Source organism: Anser brachyrhynchus, assembly GCF_964034855.1.
Source record: "Anser brachyrhynchus genome assembly, chromosome: 13".
Taxonomy (NCBI): Eukaryota; Metazoa; Chordata; class Aves; order Anseriformes; family Anatidae; genus Anser; species Anser brachyrhynchus.
Window position 1 is genome coordinate 20,841,183 of NC_137708.1, and position 24,332 is coordinate 20,865,514.

A 24,332-nucleotide genomic window follows, 5' to 3' on the forward strand; every position below is an offset into this window, starting at 1 on the left:
ATTAGAATGTCCGAAGTGTACATTGTCAACATACCTAGCTGAGGGGTAGCTGTACTTGCTGTCCAGCTGTATTTGGAGATGTGCAAGTAAGAATGTAGATAGATGTTAGGATTGAAGTTGTTTTTATTTAACTTAACAGATTTTGAGTTTTTTTGTCCTCAGTTTCCAAAATTCAAGGATAGGGTAACAGAGCCTACAGTAAGTTTGACTTCCTAGTAGTCTTTGTTATAAATCATGGTAACTTAAAGCATTTTTATCTTTTTCCTACTTCTTCCTGCTTCTTTGTCTTTCCATGAGGTATAATTTCCAGCATCTTCTCTTCCAGAACTATGAGATTCCCTAGTGGCTAATACTCCTGTTTATTTCTTGCTGCCCTGTGAGAAGAGTGGTGTTTGAATGATACACTGTATTGCACTGACAGTGCAGTTAATGTGGAAATTATAATTTCAAGGGAGTAATTCATATTACTGCTGTCAGCAGACTATCAGGATGACTTTGTAATTAAGTTCAAGTACTGAAGATCCGTGAGACCTTGTTTCTTTGCGGATGCGGGCAATAGAATGGAGATTACTTGGTTATAGTTTGATTTATATATTTATATATACATACTTGGATTACAAATAATATAAATATAGTAGTTCAATGTGTTCATGACAGGGATGAGCAACATCTTAGCTATTTGCTTTAGGTTGGAACTACGAAGAAATTCATCAGTGACAGAATGGTTAAGGTAACATAGGGAAAGTTATTTTTAATGCACTACTGCCATCAGCATGTTCTAGTTAAGAAGCCTATAACATACAGTAGATATATAACTGGAGGTGATCTGACTAAGTTAACTCAGTAGTTTAAAATTTAGACTACTAACATTGCACTGCAGCTTTTGTGCTCAAGTGTAGCTTTAAGATAATCATGCACTTACTGATGCGTTAGCTTACTATGCGTTTTATGGTGAGTGGAACAAAAAAAGAAATGTATAATTATGACTAAAATCTTGAGAGGGTATTATTGTGAGAGAAAGATGGGGGAAAATAATCTATAGCTGTTGGTAACTTGTGTTGGAAGTGCGGTTCTTTTTTAGGTAGAAGTTGAGGTGTGTTTATTCCCTATTTCCAGTAAGAAAATTGAGTATTTCATATATATTAATAAATTTCCTTGATGCTTGAGTTATCTCTTTTTCAACATAAGCATTCAGTGTCGCTACATATGTAGGCAATATATTTCATTTATTTGATTTTTTGTTCGAAGAAAATACTTTTCTATTTCTCTATTGATTCTGCTCACAATAATAGCTCTCAAATACATTAATATTTTTTTCTTTAGAAGCTCTTGGTAAACTCCATTAATAATTACCAGTTTCACCAAGGAGTTTGTGTAGCTAATCTTTGGGTATACTTTTTATTTCTTATTAACAGTAAATCCTATTGACTGATAAAATGTTGTGCTTTGATTTGTTTGCCAGGAACTTTAAATTTATACCAAAGCATAGTATAACATATTGTTGCTGAACTGCCCACCAGATTGGGGTTCAGGCATTTTCTGTTCCATAGTGAACTTCAAGATATATATCTAGATGATTCACTTGCAAACAAGTACAACTAAATACAGCAAGCTTCCATGTGAAGCTAACACTTCTTTTGGTTACCTCCGTAGGTCCTGTAAAGTTGTAGTTGCTGATCTTGGATTGTAGGAGATCAGTCTTCATTTTTCAGGGTTTTTGGGGGAGACTAGAACACATTATAGAACACATTATATCAGGAAGGTAGTTTCATGAGCCATGCGAGTGTAGTGCTGAGAATACTCTTAATTCACTCTGAGTTGCTTTTAAAAGCTGTTGAAAATAAGAGAAAAATTTTTTTCTAGCAGGATGGCATCTGATTTTGGATTGTTAGAATGTTTCTAAATAAGTGATTTATTCATTTCATGTTGTATATTTTGCAGTGTTTTCTAGAACAAATGCTGATATTGACAGTCGATCACAATTTTAGTACCTAGTTATGAATTTAGATAAAAGTATGTTTTAGAGAAGGTGAAATCTTGGTCAAGTGCAAATGTGTAACTTAGAGTCAAAATTTTACATTATGATGATAGACAAGATAGTAATGAATCTTATGTTCATGGTAAGTATTAAATGAAGTAAAAGTAACTTTATAACCGTGATGTTTTTTCCACAAATGGATCAAATATCAGTGGTTTTCACTTTTCCCTGTATTGTATAATTTTTTTCCAGAAGAACTATTAAGTGTATATCCTATGGATTTTTAGGTGTAATAAGGTGTATTTTAAAGCTTTGGGGGTTGCAAATGTTGCATGCACAAACGGCATAATGGACCAGTGGCAGTGTTTCTGCATGTGGCTTAGCTGTGTCCTACACCCAGTTCAGAGATGATGAAAGTAGGTATGAAGAGATTTAGATGGAGGAGGAAGAGGCCATATGTGAAAAGATGAAAGCACTGCAGCATGTAGCATTGAGAGCATACACTGCAGCAGATGGTGCTAATGAAGATTGGGGAGGATATGTGTAGGTCTTTAGATGTCCTTCCACCCACTAGGCCTGCAACTATTTTAATGCTAACAAATCTGGAAAATTAAACATTTACTAGGCATGTGGCCCATTAGGTGTGTGCTTTTGCTGAGGTAACCTTGTTCTGAAACTGTTATGTTAATTATTCTGAAATTAACATCATTGTCTTTGTTATAGTTTCAGTCTGATGGAAGTAAGCAAGAAGATAAAGAGAAAATGGTGAGTTTCTTAAAGACTTCTGATCTGAAAATGAACGTAACATTTCTAGTAGAGCTAATTTCTAGTAGAGCTAATTCTTACGTATTTCTTGGAAGAGCTTTAAATGTTCTAGTGATCTCATTCCTCCTGCACACTGCTTTTATTACATATTTTAGTTCAGTAAAATGGCAGTCTATTTGTGGAGGTGAACTTGTGTTGTAAATTTTACTTCTCTCATCTTTTGAGGAGGAAGGAGTTCTTATGAGAGTTTAACTGAGACTAAATTTTTAATAACTGTGCAGCCTTTCTTCCTCTGTAGAATTTAATTCTTTACCAAACGTACACTGAAGACTTGTCTTGGTTTTATAGGCAGGTTTGAGCCAGTCACAGTCTTTTTTGAATTGCTGTGGGTTTTCCTCTCTCCCCACAGATGCCTCACAATTAATATTGTTCTAATAGCCTAGTGCATTCTACTACCAGTTGGCTTAGAATCAGGTAGAGCATCTCTGTCACATAAATACACTGTCATAGTGGCATCTTGTATTTTAAATAATTTATGCATAAGAGCATAGAGAAATGAGAAATTAGAAGTAGGGTAGGTACTTCCACTACAATTGGTAATTTTTGTTTATCGGCTAACTCACTAACTTTTGCCCTGGGAGGTTGTGGAGTCTCCTTCTCTGGAGATATTCAAGGCCCATCTGGATGCCTACCTGGGCAGCCTGCTCTAAGGAACCTTCTTTGGCAGGGGGGTTGGACCCTATGATCTTTTGAGGTCCCTTCCAACCCCTTCGATTCTGTGAACTCGAGATTGGCCACAGTGAAATCCAGGTATCCCACTGAGATCAGTCTTCTTATGAACAGGCAAGTTTTCAGTATAAAGTTTGTGTAGTTTTCAGCAGGTTCTTATTACTTCGGTTTCTCACTTGTCATGATTTCCTGACTTCTTGAATCATGGCAGAGAGGAAAAAAATCTGAACTGTTTCTAAAAGCACTAATAATTAGAACTAATTGAGCTAAGAGTTCAATTTGATCAGAATCACTTTAGATTTTGAACTTACTAACTGTGGGGTAACATCAGCTGTGATCCATGGCCTGCAGATGAGTCATGCAGTCTTCTGCAGATGATTGCTGTTCTGTAGGCTTTGTTTATCCCATTCTTTCTTAGCCCTGAGAAAGTTTCTCTGGGTTAAAAGAGAACCATGTGTTTCAGGGAGACAGTTGTAGACTGAGTCTGTCCATCTCCTGTAGGAGATTGTCATGAATGTAAAGTGAGACTCAGAAGAAACTGCCAAGTAGTGCATTAACTGGTCTGTTATGCCTCACTAGAAAGGAAGTGCAGCTTAGAAGTGAGTAGAGTGCACAGTTGGGAATTAGTTCTGACTCCTAAGGCAGTTGGATCCATGACCGAGTTACCTGTTGCAAAGAAATCTTGGCTGGAGACATGGATAGCTGCTCGTACATGGAAGTGCTGGAAAAACACAAGGACTATTTCTTTTTTAGTATTTATATATTATAATGTAGGATGTGATACCATATTAAAGATTATGCTCTCTTGAAATTATTATTTTTTTTTTACATTGTGGTTATTCTAATAGCCACAGAAACAGAAACTTTAGAAAACTGTCCAAATGGGAAACGGAAGTTTAAAAAAAAAAAACACAAGTTTAAAAAAAAATAGTTGATATTGAAAAACATGAAAATTGTTACTGTGTGCCTTGGGAACACATACAATGCCTTTAGATTTTAACCTAGAATTCTGAAAATTTAAGTAATAGCAAGGAGTACCGTAATACATTGAAGTTAGTTGCCCAAATCTATTTTCTGATGTTGCACTTCATGCAAGTCCCTAATTTATTCATTTTTATGTATTATTTGATTCTATAATATGAATATAACACTTGGAAAAATGTCAGCTACTTTGCAAAAGACTTCATACAGGCAAAAAAAATACTGACAGCATATGTGGTCCTTGATTTAAGAATATCTCACATCGTAAGTCTTTTATTAGCTAAGTCCTTTTAGACTTTTTTCTTGTTTAAGAAGTCATAATTTTGTGGCAAATGTGCAATTCATGTTGTTTTTGACATACATGGTAGTTACCCTGAGTTTTTTGTCTTTATCTCAGGAGATACTGTTTAGCTGTTTGCTGAGTATTACTGATCAAGTTTTGCTTCCATCTCTTTCTTTGATGGACTGCAATGCATGCATGTCTGAGGAGTTATGGGGAATGTTCAAAACTTTTCCATATCAGTACCGGTGAGTAGAATAACTTGTTTCTGTTCTTTGGAAGTGGCCTCTTATAAACCGTGAATACTAAAAATAGTTTTCCTTTTATTTTTCAAGGTACCGTCTTTATGGACAATGGAAAAACGAAACCTACAATAGTCATCCACTTCTAGTGAAAGTTAAAGCTCAAACCATAGACCGAGCCAAATATATTATGAAGTAAGTTGTCTAATTCCATAAATTATCAACTGTGGTGCAGTGTATTGCATCTCACCAGCTGAAGAAGAAAAAAAAAATACCTTGACAAATACTTTCCTTTTCTAATGACAATCCTTGTTTGTAAAATATTTAATGTAGTGTGCTTAAAAACTGTAAAATAAGTAGTGAAATGGACTAATTTGTCACCAATAAGGGTATTTCATCTGCGAAATGACCCATTAAATGTTTTTAAAACTTTTTCCATGGATATGCTGCTGTTGATAAACTGCTTTGCTTATGGGAATGTCCTGAGTGCAACAAATTTTCTCTGTGTATGGAGGCTCTTTAATCCCAACAGACTGAAAAGTCTTGTCCCAGTTTCTTTTTCTGTAGTTTTCATAGCAGAGCAATAAGTTGAATTGAATGGAATGGTTTGTTTTCATCTTAAATTGTTTGAGCTTGCATGAAGATTTACCTTCAATGTGACATCTCAAGAATTTGGATTCTCTTTGTATAGCTTGGGCTAAAAACAAACTTTTTCTTTAATGGCAAGACAATAATTGCTACATGGGCAAGACAGAATAATTGTTACTGGCTAAGAGACTTCGGTCTTGCAGATGTGAAATCTAGATAGGATTATGATTCTCTTTTCTGACTTGGAGCATAGCTAGAGAAGACTATGGAAGTGTGTCCCTTCTTGTACAGTGAATTTCTATTGGGCAGGTGAGCCACACTGCTGACAGTTAAGATTGCTATGAAAAGCCAATAAAACTAAGGTAAAATTGTTTGTGTATGATCGTTTTGGCCAAACTCTTTAAAGGTGTTATGCAATTTACAGTATTGTTCCTTTTCCAGGTAGAGAATTGAGACAGGAAACTGAGATAATTTGAAAGTTTGAAGTACAATTTAAATAGAACAGTGTAGTTCTCAAAAACCTTGCTACATACCAAAATCTCTGCAGATTCAGTTACAATGGATTTCTTCATGTTGGAGCTGTTCATGGAAGCTGTGTACAGAATATAGACCATTTTGAAAATTTTGACGAAGTACTAGAGGTTGTGATGGTGTTATACTGTTGTTATCACTGAGGCAGAAATGGTGCTTAAACATCTGTGGGGTGTGAACTGGAGACAAGTGAAACTAAAACTGCTGAGGTGTTGCCTTTCTACTTTAATATTAATGTGTACAATTTACACTCATGTATCAACTTCAGATTTAGTGTTAAGCTTTTATCTTTATTAAGGAATGATGTGGAAGTAAAACAATAAAATTAGTGAGGGTGTGGGGGCTTTTTTGTTTTCAATAAACAGGGCGATGAATACAAAGTGACTGATCTGTGGCTAATTTAAATTTGCATAAGAAACTAACAGTGTTACGGGCTGTTTTTGTAAGCTGTATCTGTCCTGTTGACAACTTCAAAATGCAAGGTGCTCAAAATTGAAACTAGAATTCAGCCCATAGTAACATGGGGACAACAGGTTTGTTTTTTTCTTCTACACGTTCTAGGACTATAGGCTTCAGATTCCTAGAGGAATAATATTTCTATGCTTAGATTTCTTAAAAAGTGCATCTTCTGTTGAGGATTTAATCATTGCAACTAATAAAGCTCTTCATTGGATCTAGCCTGTTCTAATATTCTTTTAGCTTTTCCATTGCAATAAAAAATGTTCTCTTTTACAGGCGTCTAACTAAGGAAAATGTGAAACCCTCTGGAAGACAAATCGGAAAGCTCAGTCACAGCAATCCTACGATTTTATTTGATTATGTATGTAGTTACATGTGTTTAAAGACTTTTATCCTAACTCTAGATATTTGAGCATTAGAAAACACCTGTGGTCTTGATGAGAAGGCAGTTCTATTTTCAATTTTTTTACTTTTCTGATGCAAATTTTGAAGTGTGATATTTGCTGTACTATAGAAACAAAGACCGAGATATTAAATGTTGACAATAGCTCTTAAATAACTAAAACTGCACTGAAAATTTCATTGCTTCTGTATATGAGTGAAGTATTTAATTTGAGACAGCTGAGGTAGATCTGAGGTACACAGATGTGCTGATCAGGTTATTCAGGAATGATACACCAGATTATTTATCTACCAATTGTTATTTATAAGTTTAAGTATTATTTTTTGTATTTATTGTTAAGTATTTTTTCAGTATTAACTTGAAGTGTAACTATGTCTGTGTATTAAATCATGTAGCAAAGAACATACTAAAATTTGATTAATACAGTTTACTTGTATTATTTTGTGAAATAGTTTCTTTTTGGTAGTCTTAAAATAGCTGTAAGTTTCTGTTGCTGCTTTAGGGTCTAGGATTTTGAGAGGTCTTAGAAAAAACAAAATCAGTGAAATGTTTTTGCGATTTTTATTTTCTGATAGATTAAAAGTTAATATTGTCAAATTTTAAAGAAAATGCTAATATAGAATTCTTTTTTTAGAATTTAGAGATGCTTTGTCTCATATTTCTAAGTATTTTGAGTAGGTTTTGAAGATGAGTGTCGCTAAAAGGTTTTGGTTTATTATGTGAAAGAGAAGGTATGCTGTTTGTTCTCCAGCTTAATGTGTCTTTTTCTAACTTTCAGATTTTATCACAAATACAAAAATACGATAACTTAATAACCCCAGTTGTTGATTCACTGAAATACCTCACTTCACTGAATTACGATGTCTTGGCATGTATCCTTTTATGTAAATTAATACATCTGGTACTGATATAGTTGCAGTTGTAGATGCATTAAATCTCTTCTTTGTCAGTAAATACTGTTTGGTTGCTGCTTTTTGCTGGAAATTTTAGTGAAGTTTTGGAATACCTTTTTACACTTACAGGGTTACAGAATACTCTCTACTTGTTCTACACTACTTTCATACTATGAAAATTACACTTTATTTTGAAGTTGATTTACTGTTTTTGCACCCTTCTTGAAGGCATAGCAAACCTGTAAATAGTGGGTTAAAGATTTTAAGTTACCGTTTTCATGATTTTTTTTTTAACACCAGAGCTATATGTTAGTGGATCCCTTGTATCATGCTTTCTGTACTTGTATATCATATTCATACATTACAAATTGTGGAGCTGGAAAAAATGTCTGTATAGCTTTTGTTTTGACAAAAGGAGGAAAAATATTCTCTTTAACTCCACTAAAGACTGTATCATTGAAGCACTGGCAAATCCCGAGAAGGAGAGAATGAAGCATGATGACACTACTATTTCAAGCTGGCTTCAGAGTTAGTATTTTTATTTTATTACATTAACATTTAATACTTCACTGTCACTATGATCTGCCATGCTATTGATTGTTGTTATCAGTCTTTCACTTGGATCTGCCAGCTATTTTTTTGAACAGAAAGCTGGCAAGTTTAATCAATGGAAAAACATTTTTCTTTGTATTACAAAAAAATACACATTGCCGATGTTCTATGTGTATTTGTTTAATACTTATATATATATATATAATGAGATTCATTCACAGCTTCTGCTTCTCTTTGCTTTAGGTCTGGCTAGCTTTTGTGGTGCTGTTTTCAGAAAATACCCAATTGAACTTGCTGGCCTACTTCAATACGTAGCCAACCAACTGAAAGCTGGGAAAAGGCAAGTCTTGCACAACTGATCTTCATAAACTCCATTTTCACAATGTCTTTTTTGGATGTTTCTTCTGCTGATATATAGCACTCAATTAGTAGTTACTCTAGTAGTGGTAACGCTCCATTTATATTACTAGAAATGTTAAGAAGTTTAAATAGAAAAAAGAATAATATGTTTGCTGGATTTTTCCTGAACTTTTATAGCTGTGCTGTGTTACTATTTGAAGCACTAGTCTTTCATCTGTAACTTATTTTAATAGAGTTTTCTTGCCTAACCAGGCAAAAAAAGCCCTCCTGGTCTGCAATACTGTTGTAGAAATTATTGTCCGTTATTTAAAAAAAAAAAGAGGGGAAAACCAAAACCATCTATGATACAGAAGGATGTGATTGTTCAAACTTCAGATTTTTCTTTCCTGTAATGTCTTATCTGTAGGGATCTTTTAAGATTTTTATAGTGTTTTAAATACTTTGATTTATGTAATGACTGTTGAATTGCTTCTTGGTACATCAGTATTAATCACTCAAATTTTTTTTAAGGTTTGCAATTTGAGTCTTTTATGTTCTTCTGTCCTTCTGCCATCATCACTTAGTATTACTGCTTCCTTATTTAATTAATTTTAATGGATTATTTCTCATTGCATAGGTGAATATTGACTTATATTCTATTATGAATCCCCATAGTCTTACTGAAAGACAGCAGGAGATAACGCAGCATGTTATTTTAGGGTATTTATATCGAGAACTCTAGTTTTTTTCCCTTCCCTGCAAAGTAGATGCTCTGTCTCATGTGTTCCCCTGTCCCCAATTTGTTTTGTATTCTGATGGTGATACAATCACATTGAGCTACAGGAGGGTAAGTAGTATTTCTTGTCTTTACCAAGATTTATATATTAAGACTAAGTATTTAGAAGAAAACACAAACCCAGAATATTTAAAAAAAATATATTAGTACTTCTGATGTTAGAAATAAAATAGATTTACCACTGTGACCAGTTCCATAGGACTGCAGTATTCAAGTGTTTGGATTAGAGTATATGTTGGTATTGCAAAGTTCCTAAACAGAAGACACATTTTTGCTTGTTTCTCCAGCTATAAACAGTATAAATTATTTAAATGCACAACTTCGTTTTGGAGTGCATGGGTCAACACATTTTTTCTAAGTAGGTCACAAATTTGAGAAGATAAAAAATATTGCTTATTTGAATGATTCTAATATACCTTAACTGTACTTCTGTTGAGGATTAGTCATCGCCCTTAGAATTCATAGCATGGAATGAAGCCTAGTTGCTGGAGGGCATAATTACTGGAGTATTTTGTACTTTCTTGTGTTTTAAATATCAATGTTTTCTGTGTTCCACGTCAGCTCTGTTGACTAATTGTGCCAGTAAATTTCAAAACCCATGTACTGTTGTAGAAATTCGAAAAAGAAAAAAAATCTGTGAATTCCATGTTCACAGTAGGTGAAATGATATAGATACAGTATGAAGCATGTAAAACAACAGGAGAGAACAATACATTTTTGAGTAATTTGTTGATACTTAAAGCTAATAGGACTATACTCAATATTTTCAAAAACAATGAAATCTGTTTTTCGTAAGGGACTGTAAAATCCAGCTCTTGAATGCTTGTGCTGCTTTGAAATAACAACTTTGAACCTGTGATAGAGAAATCTTTGTGTGCTCATCATACTTTTTCCCTGCAAAAAACAATTTAAGATGTCATTTGGTTTAACATGCATCATATTGTTGCTTTCTACTGTGTATTGAATGTCACAGCTTCCATTTCTTAAGCAAATTTTCTTGTTTTTACTCCACTTTTCTGTGCAGCTTTGATTTGCTTATTTTAAAAGAGGTAGTACAAAAAATGGCAGGGATAGAAATTACAGAAGAAATGACGATGGAGCAATTGGAAGCCATGACTGGTGGAGAACAACTAAAAGCTGAGGTGTGTTCATATTAGATTTAATTAATAATAGCTGTTGCTTGTTAATGGTGCTCCTGAAGACTCTTGATTCATGACCTCTGGCAGCATAGCTGAGAAAGGTGTTAATGCTTTTGTCTGAGACCTTCCTACTCCATTGAGCTTACAGACCTTGCAGACAGGCAGCCAAGATAAAGTATACACAAGCCTTAGTTGCTGTGCTTCACAGCATCCCTCTGTTAATGAAAGCAGCCTTCATTATCTGCTGTTACAAGACAGACTGCAAATTACAGCAGCCAGTGAGCTTGTATGTTGTGCAGTCCTGCTGTTTTAGCCCAGTTATGAGTGTGGCAACTCCCTGTTGAGTGGAGTAATATCTTAAGCCATCTTAATGGTTCAAACTGTTGCAGCCTCGGCTGCAAAGACCTAGTTGAGTCTGACCTAGACTGAACTCCCTAGGCAGATGAATATCTAGAATAAGAAATAAATTCTGAAGTTTCTGAATTGAATAATAGCTGTATTGAATCATAGAAGAGACTTAGACCTAGGTCTGCAACGGTCTGCTCAAAGATGCTGTGTCATGATGCCCATGATGAGAAGTGGCATTTACTGTGTAGAAAACTAACAGCATGCAAGACAAGTTTGTTTCTGATTCTAATATTATATGCATAGCAACACAGGATCCAGAGAGAAATTTTTATTGACACACAAGAAACTGTATTGATGTTAATTCACCAGTATTTCCATGATCAGAAGCACGTATGGTTTAAATTTGTAATTTGCTGTTTCCAAATTTAGGCAACTTTTTTTCCTGTACTGTGCAGGGTGGATACTTTGGCCAAATCAGGAATACAAAAAAATCCTCTCAGAGATTGAAAGATGCATTATTGGACCATGACCTTGCCCTTCCACTGTGCCTGCTTATGGCTCAGCAGAGAAATGGTGTGATCTTTCAAGAGGGAGGGGAAAAACATCTGAAGCTGGTGGGAAAACTGTATGACCAGGTAAGATAAAAACATTAAGACTTTTCTTTGGTAACCTCTAGTGTGTCAGCGTTTGGTATCAGCACAACATATAAGAATTTTTAAAATTTACAGTGATATCATTATAACACACTGATGTCAACATAATTTATACTTAATCTTTCTGAGTGAAAGATTGAAGTGTCCTTTGTCATAGGAGGTAAGGACTTACATTTTAAAGTAGGTTATAGTGTTTTTCTGATCTTATTTTGTTAGAGGGATTCTTCTTTTTTTAAAGAATCAGCCCGATTCCTTTGCTGCCTTAGGCAGTGGGAATTAGTTTCATTCTGGTAGAACAGAATGCTCTTACAGATCTGCTGACTCTTGTAAGTCTTTCCTTTAGGTGCAGAAACAGTTGAATCAGCATTGAGTGATAGAAGTATGTAGCATGGAAAACTAAGCAGTTCTTCCCCCATGAGAAATTTCTTGGTGTAATATGTGGTGTTAACCCTTGAAAAAGAAAGAGCAACCAAAAAAGCAAACAGACTTTCAAGACCTCCCTAGGTTCATTTCTGAACAAAATAAAATTGTTCTCTCTTTGTGTCGTTTACATAGTGCCATGACACCCTGGTACAATTTGGTGGGTTTCTAGCATCCAATCTAAGCACAGAGGATTACATCAAGCGAGTGCCTTCAATTGATGTTCTCTGTAATGAATTTCACACACCTCATGATGCTGCGTTTTTCCTCTCGAGACCTATGTATGCTCACCATATTTCAGTAAGTAGAACGCTTTTTAATTTGTCTGCTGTTAGAGAGGCCATTCTACATTTTATTACTATATGTGTTAGGTTCCTATGAAAGTTTGTTTGCTAAATAAAAAATGCAGAAGCCTTATGAGGAATTATTTCTCTAAGAAGAGGTGAGTTGAAAGATAGTACCATCATTGAAGAATGATAAATCCACTAAAGGTTCAGTATGATATTCTTCAGTTCTTTATGTACGTAAATAAAATATCTTACATAAATCTTTCTTACATAGAAGAGCTTTTGTGAAATTAAGTGATTTCTGTGTACAGAGGTTACAAGTGTTTACCTTTGTGTTTCTATCCACAGTCCAAGTATGATGAACTAAAAAAAGCTGAAAAGGGAAATAAACAGCAGCACAAGGTTCACAAATACATTACATCGTGTGAGCTGGTAATGGCACCTGTTCATGATGCTGTGATCTCTCTGCACCTTCCCAAAGTCTGGGATGATATCAGTCCTCAGTTCTATGCTACGTTCTGGTCTTTGACAATGTATGACCTTGCTGTCCCACATAGTAGCTATGACAGAGAAGTCAATAAACTTAAAGTCCAGATGAAAGCCATAGATGACAATCAGGAAATGGTATGTTTATACGTTTTTATGCTTGTTTAATCTTGAAAGACTTTTTTTCATGAAACGTTGTATTAAGACTTTTTTAATGACTAATCCCATATATAAACAAAGAGCAACTATCTGTTTACTGATACTGTTTCAAACTAGTACTTTTCAAAATGCCATTATGAAGACATGATTATTCCACTTTGGGTAGTGCTGGATATTAGTTTTTGTAGCAAATACAGAATTAAAAGTTATATAAATAAATGTTTTTGTATGCATATGTCATTGCTAAGGAAGAGTGTGCTATTTGTTTGTGATACCATTATTGATTGTTTGCCAGCAGGGACAGAACTTTTCCTGGAACTGCAAGTTATGCATGCACATTATAATTTGTGTTCTAAATTTTACTTCCTTCCATGGAGTAAGATAGACTGCATGGAGGTGTGTGGGCTTTTTTAAGATAAAAATCTCTGAAAAATCAACTACTGATTTGCAGTAAATGACAGGATATTGAAGTACCATATTGAGTTAAATCATTTAACTGCTGTTTCACCTATTTTATGTAAATAGATTTTTATGTTAAGCTAACCAAAGTTAAAACTTAATTCTGAGTAAGTTGGTCCATTCAGAGAGCTTTATTGTCACCTCACTCACCGTTCTGATTTCTCAGTCATCTAATTTGACCCTTGCATATGATTTCCATTTAAAAAACACCAGTGGCTCCACTGAGTAAAAATTACTGGAAAAATCAGTCTTCTGGAAAACAATCATTGACACCTGTGTATGTAGTTTAGGTGATCACTTTTTGTCATTAGCTATCCGGTATTCATAAATAAAATCAGGTGATTATTAGAGCAGAACATTACTTAGTGAGACAGAAAGCTTTTCACATTTTTTAGCAGTACCAGGAATGTCATTGTTCTGTCTACAGCAAATGTTAGTATAATATTAAATGAGTTTATTGATGTTTTATAGCCTCCAAATAAAAAGAAAAAGGAAAAAGAACGTTGCACAGCTCTTCAAGACAAGCTCCTTGAAGAGGAGAAGAAGCAGTTGGAGCATGTGCAAAGGGTTCTACAGAGACTGAAACTGGAGAAGGATAACTGGCTTCTGGCAAGTAAGTGTGTGTGGGGGGGATATATGACACATTCTGGATATTTTTGTAGTCAGCACTGCCCTTAGAACTGAAATCTTAGCTTGCACTAGTACTCTAAATGTTGATTTTTTAAAAGTTGATCTCTCTTTATGTTGAGGTCTGCCAGCAAGATAAAGTTTTAGTTAGAATGTAGTATCTTTGTGTCTTTGCAAATGCTGAGTAGTTGCTTTTTAGGGAGATGTTTTATTTATTTCTTGCAATGTCAAGATGTTTTTTAATTTTGTGGTGACTTAGAAAATATGAGCTTGACTCACTAAGTGTGATGGTATAGCTACAGGGTGGTTTGCAGGTCAGTTTCTGCAGGTAGAATTCTACAAACTTAGTTGTATTGCAGGGAATAGGAATGTAAACTCCCAATGATTTATTTGAGTTAACTAACTTTGAGTGCTATGTTTAAGAACAATGTGTCAGTATTTGGCCAACAATATCTACCCTATTCCGATGACAAGATAAATATTGTCAGTCTAACAGCAACATCAGATAAAACACCACCTGAATGTTTCATAGGGAGGCAGAACAAACTTCTTTCTCTGGGAGCGCTTTGGTAATGTTTCTTACGGATGAGGAAATTACTAGTATGGTTAACCCAAAATGTTTTCTAGTCAGTTTTGTTCTCTGGAGGAACTTTTTATTTTTAAGCGGAAACAGTTGTCTGTCTGTCCCAAGGAGCCTAACATCATCCAGTGGAAAAGCGTTTTATTGTCTAACCCATGCCAGATACACCCAAGTGATTTGATAAAGAACCATTGACGGTTAAATCAAGAGAGGTTCTTCTCTATAAATATTTGATTAGTTCTCTGTACCACTACATTAGCTACATAAAATGGCTAGTTGAAAAATTGCTACCTGACTGTGGCTTGGTCTAGAGTTGACTGCTACATTTGTTGATTTAAGGAAGTACCCAAAAGCATGTGGAAAATTGCACATGTAGATATGATGTGTGTGTATATATAAACAGGTACTCTTAATGCTAATGACTTTTGGGAGGGTGAATGTATACCTTATTGTTGGCTCTTGAGTGCTCAAGCTTCAGCTGCAAGTTGTTGTTTTCTGGGATTAAGTGTGAGGATAGATACCTATTTTCAGTAGTTTCCACATTGAAATAAATTATCTGTAATTGTGCTATATGAGGAAATTGAACAATACATATGCTGTAGTATTATCATTTTTCTTATTGACATTTGAAATTGTTTTTGTTTCAAGACTGACTCATGTAGACACTTCTGATAGAGTGGTTACATCACTAACAGATTAATTTTGGCAGAATAACTGGACTTTGGTAGTTCTAACAATTAAACTAGCTATTCTGCTGTGGCTGCTTGCTTACCTTGCCCTTGGATTAAAACTTACAGCTCATAGAACAATCAATTGTGACTTGTGATTTTTATTGAAAAAGCATCAAAGGTACTAAAATTTAATAAAATCAACTTTTTTTTTAGTTTAGTAAAAGCTGATGGTTCTTTTTGAACAAGCTTTATTCCATGAGCACCACAGAATTGAAGCAAGTAATTTCTGGTTGTTACGACTTTGGTGCTCTGCAGCCTGTGCAGAATCCCAGCATAGTGACATCAGTTGCCCTTAAAAAGATCATGACTATTCTTCCTCTGAAGGCATTCTTTTGCAGTGTTCAGTCTTCCATATGTTTATTTTCAGAAGATCTGCTGTAACAGCCTTTCTACCCTTTCACATGTTCATCAAACAGTTAGAACTTATTTTTCTTTTCTGAGTAGTGTCGAATATGTAGATATTTGTAGAATACAACTTGGAGAATATGGATGTGCAATACTGAATTTATTGGGAAGAGTAGTTGTGCTAACCCATTAATCTACTGTTTTGTTCCTTTTTCTCTCAATTTCTTTACTTTTGAAGAGTCTACCAAAAATGAGACTATCACAAAATTTTTGCAGTTATGTATATTTCCTCGCTGCATTTTTTCGGCAATCGATGCAGTTTATTGTGCTCACTTTGTAGAACTGGTGCATCAGCAGAAAACACCCAACTTCTCCACTCTTCTCTGCTATGACAGAGTAAGTAGCTAGAGCTTTGTGTGTGTGTGTATATATATTTAATTTTTGTTGTAAGTATGAAAGACTAGAGTCCCACCTGCCTCCCAAAAGAGATCTCAACAAAATATTTACTTATATTTAATTCCAAAATCTGTGATAATCAGAAGTTTTTCTTTATGCTTCCTATTCTACAAACAAAGCTTCACTAGTGCTTCAGAAGATTATTTTCAATAAATTTTGTTTCTGGTTTATCCTAACGGATCTAGACTTCCAGAGCGAAGTCATTAGTCGAACAGGTTGCATACATTTTGCAGCCTTGCAGTGATCTGTGTTTCTACGGCCTCGTCGAACCTTCCTGTTTCAGCTCTGTGGCCATACTGTTGCAACTTCTGTTAAGCTTGCCCCAGCAAGTAGCATCCGTAAGACCCTTCTGACCTGACCCTGGTGACAGATATGGGAGTAATTTGTACACTGCTGAGACATGGGAATAGGATGCCATAGGGAACACTTCTGATAGCTGCAGTAGCCTGACTCTCTGGGTCAAGCAGGGTGCTCGGAGAAGGTATTTGTTCAGACATTTTTCACAGTTCATGTAGCCATTCTTTTTGTCTTTTGGAGAAAAAAGGTGGTGAATGTAAATGGGGTAATTTTGCAGGATGCATTCAGCTCTAACGGTACCAGCTGACTCTACTATTTGCGGATATCAGAACCTTTCTGGCACTTTCTGCTGTTAAGAAGCCAGATAATTAAGCTAGTGCATCATCTGTGTGGTTACAACACATTGGACTATGAGCTTTGATTAAGAGGATATCTATGGGTCTGTATAATAAGACTGGTGAAGATAATATTTTTATGAGTTTTCAATTAAAATTTCTGTTTTCCTTTGAGATGAGACTTGAAGTTGGGATCAGCTCTGGGATCAGCTCTGATTTCATGGGTCCAAAAGAGCATTCTTATTCAAATATTCTGCTTGTGTTCTCTGTTTATTTTCGCTTGTTCAACTCAATTAACAGTTTGAAACCAACACAGTTACATGTCAGTGAAGACGCACTTTACACTTGGAAAACTGTGTATCAGTAGCAGATGTATGCAGAGCTTAAACTCTGGGCTAAGTATAAAGGTCTAATAATTAGTTAAAATCTTGGAAAAAAATGAGAGTACTTGATAAGCTTCTGTAGGCAAACGTACCTTTAATTTCTCTGAGTAGAACATGATTTGGTTCAATCAAATAGCCATGGTTTCCAGGTATTTCTGTAATATTTTTGTAATTTGACCTCCTTTATATTTAGGAAACAATTTAACAGTGGATTAAATGAGAGGAATTTGAAATTCTTGATGGTTCTTACTCCTTTTGTAATTCAGTAAAGTCAAAGTGACTTTTCATTGCTACTATTTGCAGGTTTTCTCTGATATTATATATACAGTAGCAAGTTGCACTGAAAATGAAGCTAGTAGATATGGCAGGTTTTTATGCTGTATGCTGGAGACTGTGACTAGATGGCACAGTGACAGAGTCATATATGAAAAGGTATGTAAAGTTACTAAAACACTTCCACTTGTGAAAAGTTATATAACGACCACTTGTATAATTTGGCCCAATAAAAATGGATTTAGTGAAGTCATTAACTTGCTTTAAAAACATTGTATTTGAACAAAACAAAAATGTATTCTGATGGCCTCATGTAAGAACAGTTTCTGTAATTAATGTCACTAAGTTATTTTTGTATAGTGTCAAAAGTAAAGTAAAGTTCCAACTTTCTTGTAGCCTGTCTTGAAGATAACAATTTAGGTAGCATATGGGAACCCTCATAATACTTCTTACAAAAGCTAGTTAAATTGCAAATAACTCTTTCCCTTGCCCACAAGTAAGGCTTCAACATAAATAAGCTTTTTTAAAAAAAAGTGTGCAAGTCTTGTAAAGTTTGTTCATGTCTTTACCAGAATCAATAATCAAGTGCTCCAGTTATATTAACTTTTGCAGAATTCCCGTTTTTATGCTTACTGGAAAAAATACATATTTTTAATTTTTATTTTGTCTTTTGTGCACATGCAGGAATGTGGCAACTATCCAGGCTTCCTAACTATATTACGGGCAACTGGATTTGATGGTGGAAATAAAGCTGATCAATTGGATTATGAGAATTTTAGACATGTGGTACACAAATGGCACTATAAATTAACTAAGGTAAATAAGGATACTGAAAATCTCATGGTTTTTGGAAGTTTTAATGAAAAATATTGATTAGATTTAATTTGTCTTCTAGGCTTCTGTACACTGCCTTGAAACAGGTGAATATACGCATATCAGAAACATCCTGATTGTGCTGACCAAAATCCTCCCATGGTATCCAAAAGTGTTGAACCTGGGCCAAGCCTTGGAAAGAAGAGTACATAAGATATGTCAGGAAGAGAAAGAGAAGAGACCCGATCTATATGCATTGGCTATGGGGTAACAACACCTTACTTTAAGAAAGTGGTTAAAAGTGGATCATGAAAGGCTTCTAAAGACTTGGAACTGTTACAGTCCTAACACATTTGATTTTTACCTTATCACAGAAGATTTCGCTATCCTGCATCTCAGGGCTGGCAGTGTGAATGAAAACTTTCATTTCGTGCTGGATGATCACTAATTTCCTTTACAAGACTCTAGTAAAACACATTTAATAGTAAAGATTTCCACTCACAAGAGCATAGTTTAATTGTAGAGAAATAATATAGCAGCAAGTAGATATAAGGGAGAGTAAAATGAAGAAAGCCAAGGGCTATTGTTGCAAAACTGCATAGATTTGGGAAGTTTATACAATTTGAAAGTGTTAAACTAAAATGCTTAATGATGGTTTTCATCTTTCTGTGATGAATGCAGAATCATCCATGGATGCTTGAGGGACAGTTCAGGTTGCCCTTCCAGTGTTGTCAGTAGGCCATTTTTTGTGTGTTTGACAGCTGTGTGTGTGCATGTGTGGTGGTGGTAGCGGCAAAGAGGGCTTGGAGGTAGGGCTTCTGTTGTGTGAGGGTTTTTCGTTCCTTTTTTTATTTTTATTTTTTCGAGCTGATCGATAAAGGGGGAAGAAACTGCGTATCAGTTGGGAAAAACTGTGAAAAATAACAGACGAACTGTTAGATTAAATCCTCATTTAAAATTCAACCCATATTTTGCTTTATGTTTGTGCATATTTAACAATCTGTGCGACTTGCAGCTATTCTGGGCAGTTGAAAAGTAGGAAGCCTTTCATGATACCTGAAAATGAATTCCACCACAAAGACCCACCTGCCAGGAATGCTGTAGCTGCAACAGTACAAAATGGGCCAGGTGGTGCTGGGATGCCTACATCTCTCACAATAAACACAGCTAAACTGGAGGAAAGCCCTGCTGAAGAGACTGGTAAACAAACCTGATTTTTAGTAGAATTCTTTTGATGTTTGCAAGCCTGTTCTCTCAAAACTTGGCTTTTTAAAATGAAAAAAAAAAATGTGATGCTAAATAGGGTCAATGTGTGTTCTTTGGTTGGTTGGAGGTTGGTTTTGCAGGGGAGTTTTGCATTTAATTACCTATTTTGGCTATTAGCTACATGGTTTGTGCATGAATATGCTTAGACACTTGTTTTATTCCATTACACGTATATTGTTGAGATGAAATTTTTCTCTTCAAACAGAAAAACTAAAGGAGAAGTCTCAGGGTGCTGTGAAAGTTATTAATAAAGCTGTCAACACTACACCGAAGGTGACAACAAGCAATGGAAACAGTGCTTCTAATAGGTGAGAAATCCACTCCTTGATATTATGTTGTCTTTAAACTCACAAACCTTTTCTTTCACTTACCATTTAACTTGTTTCCATTTCTTCAAAGCTTAATAAATAAGATGATTTCTGCCAAAATACGTAGCTGTCCTGAGCTGACACAATTGTTAAATGCATTCCATTTTAGTTTAGTGAGGATAAACAAAGTAGTACACTTGCGTGATGATTTTCTAATAGCGATAAAACAATGTCTGACTGCTTCGGGGGGTTCTATCAAATCATCAGGAGTAAAACTTGATGACAAAACAAAAGCTGTTTTTTTGTGTGTACCAATTGGTCTTTTTATTTTTGATGCAGCAAAATTATTAAGGAGAAAGATGATAAAGAAAAAAGTGGGAAGGAAAAAGATAAAGAAAAAAAAGAAAAGATTCCAGCTGCCACTCCAGAGATGAAGGCACTTGGGAAGGATGGGAAAGACAAACCTAAGGAAGAACGGGTGAACAAAGATGATAAAGCAAGAGAGATCAAGGAGAAAACACCAAAATCTGACAAGGAGAAGGAAAAAGCCAAGAAAGAAGAAAAAGCTTCAAAGGAAGAAAAATCCAAGACAGTTGTTACCACCGTCGAGTCAAAGTCAGCTGCAGAAAAGGAGAGAGAAAAGGAGCCATCCAGAGAAAAAGATGTAGCGAAGGATATGAAATCCAAGGAAATTACTAAAGGAGGAGAAAAGATTCCAGTAGCTGGGTCCTTGAAGTCTCCTGTTCCCCGATCAGAAACATCAGAATCTGAGAGGGGTAAGTCTGTTGGTGTAACTTCTCTCGTTTTCTAGAACAGTAAGGACATGTCTTTGGAAAATCACTGAAAGCGAACACCTCACACCCACCATGGTGAGAGAAAGTGCTAGCTATTATGTAGCCATGCTAGCAATGACTTGTAGACATCTTTAGTGCCTGAAGTAGCTATTCAGGATATCTCCAGAATGATAACTGCGTGAATGTGTGAAGCTTGTCTTCAGTGATTGCTGATTTTCATTAAGCCTATCAGTTTATAAATGTTTTGTACTGACATTCACAATATTTTTGGTATAATTCTAAATGTTTTTTTATTAAAACGTATCTTATAACTATGACCTTAGAAGTTTTGCATATATCCTGAAGAGTGTGCTCAGGGTTTAATCTTAACTTTTGAACTGAAAAAAAGGGATGTAGAAGGTTTCCCTCCTTAAGAAGGCCTCAGTAAGCCTTATTGGTTCTTTCATATATTAAGGATAAATAAGATAAATGTTGGTATTTTAAGTTCCTCATAAGCGGAGGCTGATGTTGAGTTTTATAATTGTATTGCTTTAGGCAAACCAAGTAAAGGAGGACTGGAATGCCTTCTATTTTGTTCAACTCTTCAGATACAAATTTACGTAAAATTGAAAGCTTGAAATACACATAATTTTGTGGCAGTTTCTTCACATTTAATTTTTCCTGCAAGCTTGCATAACGAGGTCAAGGCATGCTGGTATCTCTAGGTAGCTTAAGAAAAAATTCTATGTAGTTGAAAAGCTTGAATTCTAACTTAGATTTTGGTACTTCAGAGAGTCATATTATTAGTCGTCTCCTGTTAAATGTGTTTTAATAATGTTATTCTCTTCTTTTCTCAGAACAAAAACGCCGAAAAGTTGATACCCATTCTTCTCCATCACATTCCTCAACAGTAAAGGTTAGTATAGCCTGAGGAAGGCAGCGCCCATGTTAGGCTCACAAGTTTGGGATGCCAATGTCCGACTTCCTTCAAGTTTTGTGCCAAGTATACACTGGAGCCACTGGAGGTTTTATATTGCATTAGAAAATGCATTCCTTTTCTTTATTGGCGGACTGTCTTTTTTTCTATTAAAAAATATATCTTTTTTAATTAACCAAAGTAAAGCTTCAAGGACCTAGCACAAATTTTGTAAATAGTGTTTGGAAATGGCAAGAGAATTTTTACACAGAAGTGCCTCATTGTTTTAAGCAGTCAGTTTTTTTGGAGTGCAATGGTAGCTACAAGCAAATGAGTCTTTGCAGCAGAATGGAGCATATTTTTCTGCACTTCTATTGAAGAATCTATAGCACTGAAGATTCCTGGATGATACGGGATGTACGATACCTCTGAATTCATCAGGCTTCTTGATGAGCATCTTACCGATATGTGCCTTCTAAGGAGGAGTCTTGAAAGGAGTTCCATTTTAAAGTCTCCTTGGTGATCAGTTCTCCTGTAGTTGTGTATAATCAGTGAGCATGCAGCTTCTGTTGTACCTTCCCTTCGAGGTTTGTTTATTTCCAATGGGTTCCCACCATGTTGAGCCCTGCGGTACGATAAAACCAGATGTGGCAACCAAGCCTACTACCCAGCAAAGAGAAACCCCAAGCATTCAAGCGCAGCACAATACCTTGGGCGTAGCCTACTTGAAGACTCAGGGTAGCCATTCCTTGCTCCATATTTGTTTTATTTCTAAACCATCTATGTTCATGGGATCTTTGAATTTGCAGTACGTTGAACATTTAAAACTGTAAGTTACTAATACTTCATCATGAGCACTCTGATGGATTATGTGGGCTTTTAAATTTCACCATCTTACCAACTTTAGAACAAGCTTTTCTTTTTTCTTTTTTTCCCCGAAGAGTACGTCTTTTTCAATGTAAGATTTACTTAAAAGATTTAGGCTAATTTTGGAGATCTCAAGTTGCGTTTATTAATTTTAGGAAGCAGGTGACAGTGATAACTACTCAAAATGTAACTAAGAATTTTTTCTTGCCTATTTTTATAAACGGGCAAGAAAAGTTGTTCTAGAGTAACTTCTGTCACATTTAACTGAATGTGGAGAAGATGCAGGTTTAAAAACCTTTTAAGCCTATTTCAACTGTGGTTCAGCAGTATTTAGAATTAAGATTATTTTTCTTAATATTTTGTCTTGGTGGGAGAGTGGTTGTTTTTCAGTGTTTTATGAAGAATTAGGTATAAATACATTTTGTAGTTTACATAAGAATTGGGTCTAGAGAATAGATGTCTTTTTTCTTCTTCCTTTTTAAGAAAATATTTTAGTTCCTAGATTCACTCGGTGTGAAGTATTAACATGAGATTTATTCCAGAAGGAGTAGCTGTTTTTTGTTTCGAGGGTACGACCATGCTTCCCAAAGTTCCTCTGGTTTCTGAAAACTATTCCAGCTTACGTGTCATCTCCATTCATTTTCTACAGGACAACCTCAACGAACTCAAGGACTCTTCAGCAAAGGTTTGAATCTTTTAGACACCACCAAAGTTTACTTTTTGTTGCAGAGGAAACAACCTTGATCTTGGGGCAAACCACATCAGAAAATTCAAATTTCACTCCTGTAAATACTAGTATAGTAGAGGAGGGAATTTTTTCCAGTTTACTATGTAGAACTTCTGTACAGGAGAGAAGGAGAGTTGTTGAGTGAAAGCAACATTAAGAAAAGCCCCTGAATTTAACATTCTCTCAATATTTCTAAGAGATTTTATTTCATAGCTGATAACTTCTCCTTTAGTCTGTAGAAAGGAATGAAAAAGAAGCACAACTGTCTTTTGGCTTCACTTACTTCCAAACGAGTAAGCAAGATTACACATCTGAATAGTCAGTTAAAACTGCAAAACAAAAATGTTGGCTATTTGGATATTCTGAACAGAACAAACATCTTTTCTGGTCCTCACTGATACTTGCACATTTATAGAAACCTCCCTATGATTAAGCCTTTTATTTGTCCCAAGAGGCAATAGAATAGTTAGAATAGTATTTCTTTTTTATCGGTATTAAAAAAATCAGTTATTTTAAAACAAAAAATATTTGAGAATTATCTGTGGAATAACTACTCTTTTCCCCTTGCTACTATTATGTTTTATGTTTATGTTTTAATGTTTTAATACAGTTATGTTTTAATGTTTTTATTTCTAAGCATCATAGGCAACCTCTTAAATGATCATCGTATCTGTTTGCTTCCTGTAAACACACTTCAGATTCGAAAGCTTATGGGAACGCATACTAAAAATGCTTTCAAGATTTAAATGACGTTTTAGAGTATTAAATTTTTAGGCAGATTCTGCAACTATTTTGTTGCTTTTATTTTAAAACTCAACCACTTACACAGTGACAGTAACAAATACTGTGAACTTGCTAATATATTAAGATAGCTTTCTGCTACTTCTTTTGAACATGTATAATACACATTTAATTTTATCTGGCTAATGGATGGAAATGGATCAAGTCTTCTCCCATAGTTCCTGTTAAGATTTTAGCTTATGGAGTCAGTATCATTATGTAAATAGCACAAATGCTTATCACTTGAAAAATGTTGAACACTTGAACTTTCTGGATAACATGTAGGTTTATCTAGAATTACGTGTATTTACTTAATATATGTGATTCTAGATAACTTTAAATTTAAAAATGTGATGGATTTACCAGTT

At 35.1% G+C, this 24,332-nt stretch overlaps 1 protein-coding gene across 3 annotated transcripts in view; it reads left to right on the forward strand.

Annotated features, from left to right (window-relative positions):
* Positions 1-24,332, forward strand: part of THOC2 (THO complex subunit 2) — a 54,511-nt gene that overhangs the window by 23,089 nt on the left and 7,090 nt on the right. For 2 of the 3 annotated variants that reach the window (XM_080553784.1, XM_080553783.1), the window contains exons 13-33: positions 2,702-2,743; positions 4,851-4,981; positions 5,069-5,170; positions 6,830-6,914; positions 7,735-7,828; positions 8,297-8,377; positions 8,645-8,741; positions 10,561-10,678; positions 11,479-11,658; positions 12,232-12,396; positions 12,732-13,007; positions 13,959-14,100; positions 16,009-16,166; positions 17,545-17,673; positions 18,199-18,330; positions 18,410-18,594; positions 19,343-19,527; positions 19,799-19,901; positions 20,241-20,677; positions 21,532-21,590; positions 23,107-23,142. In XM_080553784.1, coding sequence (XP_080409910.1) covers positions 2,702-2,743; positions 4,851-4,981; positions 5,069-5,170; positions 6,830-6,914; positions 7,735-7,828; positions 8,297-8,377; positions 8,645-8,741; positions 10,561-10,678; positions 11,479-11,658; positions 12,232-12,396; positions 12,732-13,007; positions 13,959-14,100; positions 16,009-16,166; positions 17,545-17,673; positions 18,199-18,330; positions 18,410-18,594; positions 19,343-19,527; positions 19,799-19,901; positions 20,241-20,677; positions 21,532-21,590; positions 23,107-23,142 — 2,937 coding nt within the window. Of the gene's footprint in view, positions 1-2,701; positions 2,744-4,850; positions 4,982-5,068; positions 5,171-6,829; positions 6,915-7,734; positions 7,829-8,296; positions 8,378-8,644; positions 8,742-10,560; positions 10,679-11,478; positions 11,659-12,231; positions 12,397-12,731; positions 13,008-13,958; positions 14,101-16,008; positions 16,167-17,544; positions 17,674-18,198; positions 18,331-18,409; positions 18,595-19,342; positions 19,528-19,798; positions 19,902-20,240; positions 20,678-21,531; positions 22,399-23,106; positions 23,143-24,332 lie in introns of all 3 variants that reach the window. The other variant, XR_013938866.1, reaches the window with a different exon arrangement.